At 46.1% G+C, this 6189-nt stretch overlaps 1 protein-coding gene across 1 annotated transcript in view; it reads left to right on the forward strand.

Annotated features, from left to right (window-relative positions):
* The window catches only part of LOC130586742 (transcription factor COE2-like), a gene marked incomplete at both ends in the record, with an annotated part of 25132 nt that overhangs the window by 16727 nt on the left and 2216 nt on the right, over positions 1–6189 (forward strand). Inside the window, 2 exons of the mRNA XM_057387633.1 lie at positions 3962–4050; positions 5193–5258. Coding sequence (XP_057243616.1) covers positions 3962–4050; positions 5193–5258 — 155 coding nt within the window. The remainder of the gene's footprint in view (positions 1–3961; positions 4051–5192; positions 5259–6189) is intronic.

Below are 6189 nucleotides of genomic sequence, written 5' to 3' on the forward strand. Positions count from 1 at the left end.
CAAAAATGAGCTGTGCATTCTAAGGGTGAATCCAAACTGGCCCAGCGAGGGTGTTGTGGGATCTCATCTGTGCCCTGAGAGGTGTTTGTGATGGGTTCCTGCACTGCTGCCCTCCTGGGGCTGGGGTTGCCTTTCTCAACCTGAAAATGAAACTCRAGATGATTTTAGGACRGSAGGTGATGTAAAATTGGGTTTTTGTTGGGGCAAGCCATGGGAGAACATCCACAAAAGTTCACCYCAGTGGGGGTGAAAATAGTTTGATGTGTTTTAGGAAATTAGCATAATTGATAAAGAGCACCAATTAGGAGGAGCAGTGGTGATGCAATTTCCTCCAGGTCAAGCYCCTTCTCTGGAGCTCCCCACCYTCTGTCCCAGCTGTATTTTTTTAATGAAAATGGGTTTGAAGTCYTTGTTCTCAGYCTTGGATCCCAGRAAGAGCCAGAACAGGAGAGGGACCTTGTGCCSCMCAGGACTCAGAGCTCTGGAATGGGTTTGGTCTTTACAATTGAGGAGAAGGGTTGGGAAAAGTCCTGCRAAGGTGACAGATATAGGAAATATGCAAATATAGAAAAGGAAAAAGGCAAAAATCACTCCGGCATCATTGTAACGTTTCCACCCCAAAGTGCCCTCACTCAGCCTGACCATCAAACCCCTCTCACCACCCAGATGGGATCTGTGGACTTTTCTGTGAGGTTCCCCCATGGAAAACTCCTTGTCAGAGTGAATCCAGCAGGATCCTACAAACGTGTAATGTTCTGGAGAGCACAGCAAAAACCCAGAGAAACAGCGGCAGCAGCTGAGCCAACTTCAGCAGTTAAAGTGAGACATAAAACGCTCAAAAAGAGAGATAAAAGCCTCTCTTTAAACCAYTACAACGAAATTTAAATCCCTGCGTGCGCCTCCATCCTGTGAGGACCACACGTTCCGAATTGCTCTCCTTTCATCAGCCCCTCCTGGAACCATCAGACATTTGTTCTCTCGTTTGTTCTCATCTTCTGCAGTTAATAGGACACCAATTCGAATTCTCTGCTGCTCGGAGTGGTTCCATCACGGCTCCCTGGGCTTTAATGACACTCCTGTGGATGCCAGCCCAGGGCTCAGCTTTGATCACGGAGACGTTAACCTGGAAATGCGGAGATCAGGGAGATTTGGGGAACATCGTTTTCCTCGCTGAGCAGAAATCCTCCCGGGGTTTCCTTGTCAGAGCGAAGCGATGTGAAATCATCTCCCAGGGCTCTGGGTTGTGCTGGATCAGGCTCTGCTGCTGTGGCAGAGCCCTCGGAGGGTCCTGAATCCACGACCACCAAAACATTTGGGTGTAWTTCTGGCAAATTTCTCCCTAACACCCGGATAAATCACTCCTGACCCCGCAGCTCTTTCCTCARTGGAAGTGAGATTGTGGGGAAGCTGTTTGACCTCACTGGTGCATTCTCCATCTTCAGCCCCTACTGGGAAGGTGCCATTCACCCCTCAAAAATTGTGTTTTTAACAGGATTTCACCACAGAGATATTTTTGTTCCAGGAATGGGTAAAAAAACAGTGGCGGGCAATTTTGTTGCAGGGTGTACAGAAAACCCCTGTGCTGAAAGATGTAATTTAAATATTGATTTGGGATGGCTGAGCCCTGAGAACAATCCAGCATTGTTGGGGGAAATGATTTGCTGCTGTCGATCCGTCAGGATGAAAATGTCCCCGTCAATCTGTTGGAAAAATGTTCGTTGAACAAGAGCCAACTTCTTCTTCTTCTCCTTCTTCCTGAATTTGCATTTTGCATATTCCCATTAACTATTTATAGCATTTTATATATATATATATCTATAGATATAGATATATATATATAGATATATAGATATAGATATAGATATAGATATATATAGATATAAATACATATATAAGAAATAGATATATATAAATACATATATATATACATTTATATATTTGAATTCCCATATATTTCATGCTTGAATTCTTACACATCTCACATTTCTTCAGCTCGAGACACRTAATTTAAGTGAAAAGATTGGTGATCAAGAGGAGGAAAGGCACATCATAATGATGTTTAGGCTCTTGAGGGAATCGGCCTCTAATTCTCAGGATTATTGGCAAAATAACCCACCCCCCCCCCAAAAGCCCCTCTTCCCAAACGGGATGCAGATTCTGTGGCAGTTGAAATGTGTGTTATTAAACTCCTTGAGCAAACCAGAATGGCTCCCAGTGGAGAGCGAAGACATTCTAAGTATAGCCAAGACTAAATTCTCAGGTCTGGGTTTTCTCTGCTCAATTCCCACTTGATTATCTCCCGTAATATTTAAACTTCGTGCCATGTCATAATTATTTAATAAAAAGTAAATATAAAATGGATCTCAGTGGGGGAATGTGACCTTTTACCTTCATGTTGTTACACCAAAGGCAGGCGGGGATAAACAGGGAACCTGGATGGGTGGAAAAGCCGCTCTCCCTTGATGGGTACATCCTCCTGTGAGAATATTTCAGGATATTTTGGATGATCCAATAAGATCCATCAGCATCAGGGTTGAGTTGTAATCAGGGTTTTTCGGCCATGCCAGTGCCACCAGTTATTTTTTAAAATTGAGATTATTTTCCCCAAAAAGAACCACAAATGGCACAGGAGGGTCCAAGCCAGCACTGGCTGAGGGTGTTGCTAAAGGACTCGCATATGTTCCTTATTAAACGTGTYGTGAAATTCTTCGCAGGATCCTCAGCATGAATGTGCTGTTTGTGTTAAAACGTGTGTTCCGAAGAACGGGGAAATTCAAAGGAAAAGCCCCCCGTGATTGTGCTGGTGCTCAGCAGCACTGCTGATGTGTCAGAGGCAGGCAGAGCCCCAGCACACAAAACGCTGCGAGGTTTTGGGTTCTGCTCCAATTTAAATTGGAGTTGGAATTATCAGAAATCTGATTATTATAATTATTATTATTATTATTATCATTATCATAGTTATTTTCACTGYGATTTCCTACTGAAAGTGTCTGAACTTCGCTGAAATCTCAGCAATGCCAGTAGGGTTCTGCCAGCTATCGCTAACCGAGGATCTGGGTCAAAATATCCTGGTTTATCCACCAGAGATTCAGATCATTACGGGGAAGTGGCGGCGTGTGCAGAACGCACSATGGGGAGGGGAGCGTGTCTGATGAGGAGCTGTGCCCTACTTTGGGCTGTAAAACGTTGAGGGTGGGTGTGGAACGAGTTTGTTCGAGGAGCAAACCCGGCTCTCAGATTTCTTACTCTGTAACCAGCAGCAGACCTGTCCAGGGGTGGGTTTTTCTCCCAATTTGCTCTGTCTCTGTCGTGGTGACACCTGATTGGGTTTTACCTAAAACACAGGCCAGACAGAATTCAGAAAATCAAAAGAAAATTTCTGTTGATTTCAGGGCCTTCAGGGCCATTGAGGGCAGTCCCAGCCCAGCCAGGGGCTGCACCCACAATGGACCATGGCTCACGGGTTTTTCACCCTTTCTCACTTTTGTCCATTTGCACATGGGGCCTGAATCCTCCAATTGCAGCTGCAGCCAATGCAGTCAAAAACTCCAACTTGGCTCCCCCCAATTCTCTGTTCTTTCCATCTCTTGGGGCCTGGCCCAGGGAGGTGTCCTTGAGTTTGGGGCTGCAGAGGAATTGTTTTGTGTCAAAATGGGAGAGCAGGAGCTGGGAACTGTCTGTGGAGTCTGGAGTTAAACACTGGAGAATTCCAGCATTGCAGATACRTGGAARTAGAGAAATTAAAATCCCGAGGCATCACTGGTTTTGTCCAGAGTGAAACCCTTAAAGGAGAGTCAGCCAGGGGAACTGGAGCAGTTTCAAMAGCAGAAGTTGTGGTTTCTCTGTTCCCCTGTTGAGACAGAGCCATACAAAAACACCCGTTTAGATACACTCCAAACATACATGTAATTCCTGTAATTATTCACATGTAACATGATGGGGTTTGATGTGCTGCTTCCAGCTTTGAATGAACCGACCATCGATTACGGCTTCCAAAGGCTGCAGAAGGTCATCCCGAGGCATCCTGGTGACCCCGAAAGATTAGCCAAGGTAAAATAATTTTACGCACTTCTCTCACCGCACCGAATTTGTCCTTTCACTTCTAATTCATTAAAAAAAAGACCCAATCATGTCTTAAATGACCATCCCACCTGAATTGCCATTTATTATTTCCAACCAATGTGTTGTGAGTCCAGCAAGAATGGGTTTGTGTAGAACCCACAGTGATTTTTATGTGTTAGAGCTCAGACCCTCTCGGGGTAATTTTGCTGCCCAGAGAACATTCCCGKTTCGTTGTCCTTGTCCCTCACATTTATCCCTGGTGACCAATCGCTGACCCCAAATGCCATGAATCGAATCCAACCCTCACTCGTGTGCCCGGGCTGAAGGATCCGCGGGAGTCCCCTGGGGACCCGGGACACCGGGGATGGTCCCCGCTCGTGGGGCCGGGAGCGGAGTGGGTTCAGGACTCTGGAGAGCTCCGAGTCCCGGAGGAGCCCCGCACACGGCGCGGCCGAGCCGGGGATCGCCCCGAGGGCTCCGGAGGGACTTCGAAGGGACTCCTGGGTTACGGAAGGGCTGCTCGGACCCGCTGTGGGGGCTCCCGTTCCTCAGACACCTGAAAATAACCCCTGGGGAAGGTGCCCAGAGCTCAGAGTGACCACACACAAGCGCTGGAGGCATTTGAGGGAACGATGGCTCATGGTTTTTATTTTATTTATTTAATTATTCTATTCTATTCTATTCTATTCTATTCTATTCTATTCTATTCTATTCTATTCTATTCTATTCTATTCTATTCTATTCTATAAGTCTATTTATTTTATTTATTTTTATTCTTTTATTCTATGTATTGTATTTTCTTCTATTTTCTCTTAATGTTCTTTATTTCATTGTTTCACTATTTTAATTTCTATTTCTTTTATTTATTTGTTTTATTTACTTTTATTTCATTTATTACATTTTTATTTTATTTACTGAATTTATTATATTTATTTTCATTTATTACATATGTATCTTTATTTGATTTATAGAATTTATTTTAGCTTTATTTATTTTCTATTTTATTTCATTGCCATTATTTTATTTATTTGTATGTTTTCATTTTTTCATTATCTATTTATTTCTCTTTATTTTATTTAACTGAGCTATTTTTTTTGCCCGTAAAAACCCTCTCTCCTCTCCCCCTGCAGGAAATGCTGCTGAAAAGAGCCGCTGACCTCGTGGAGGCCCTGTACGGRACCCCCCACAACAACCAGGTCAGGCTGGTGGGGGTGGGACAGCCCCAAATCTTGGGAAAGTCCCAAATTCCTTTTGGTGACAATGGGACAGTCCAGCCCCAAACCCTGGAAATGTCCCCAAATCCCATTGGTGACAGGGACAAGGGACAGTCCAGCCCTAAACCCTGGGAATGTCCCCCACTCCTGCTGATGACAGTGGGACAATCCAACCCCAAACCCCAGGAATGTCCCCAATTCCTGTTAGTGACAGGCACATGGGACAATCCTGCCCCAAACCCCGGGAAAGTCCCCAGTTCCTGTTGGTGACAATGGGACAGTCCAGCMCCAACCCAAATCCCATTGGTGACAGGGACATGGGACAGCCCCAAACCCCAAAAATGTCCCCAGTTCCTGCTGGTGACAATGGGACAGTCCAGACCCAAACCCTGGAAAAGTCCCCAATTCCCATTGGTGAGAGAAATGTGGGATGTGGGACAGCCCAAACCTGGGAATGTCCCCGATTCCCGTTAGTGACAGGGACATGGGACAGTCCAGCCCCAAATCCTGGGAATGTCACCAATGGGACAGTCCAGCCCCAAACCCCAGGAACGCCCTCCACTCCATTGGTGACAACGGGACAGTCCAGTCCCAAACCTCAGGAACGTCCCCCATTCCATTGGTGACATGGGGGTGGGACAGCCTCAAACCCCAAAAATGTCCCCTATTCCTGCTGGTGACAATGGAACAGTCCAGTCCCAAACCCCAGGAACGCCCCCCACTCCATTGGTGACAATGGGACAGTCCAGCCCCAAACCCCAGGAACGTCCCCCATTCCATTGGTGACATGGGGGTGGGACAGCCCCAAACCCCAAAAATGTCCCCTATTCCTGCTGGTGACAATGGGACAGTCCAGCCCCAAACCCCAGGAACGCCCCCCACTCCCATTGGTGACAGTGGGGTGGGACAGCCC

The sequence above is a fragment of the Malurus melanocephalus genome, unplaced genomic scaffold (assembly GCF_030028575.1).
Source record: "Malurus melanocephalus ecotype Western Australia unplaced genomic scaffold, MMel_1.1 scaffold_1279, whole genome shotgun sequence".
In the NCBI taxonomy this organism is placed as follows: Eukaryota; Metazoa; Chordata; class Aves; order Passeriformes; family Maluridae; genus Malurus; species Malurus melanocephalus.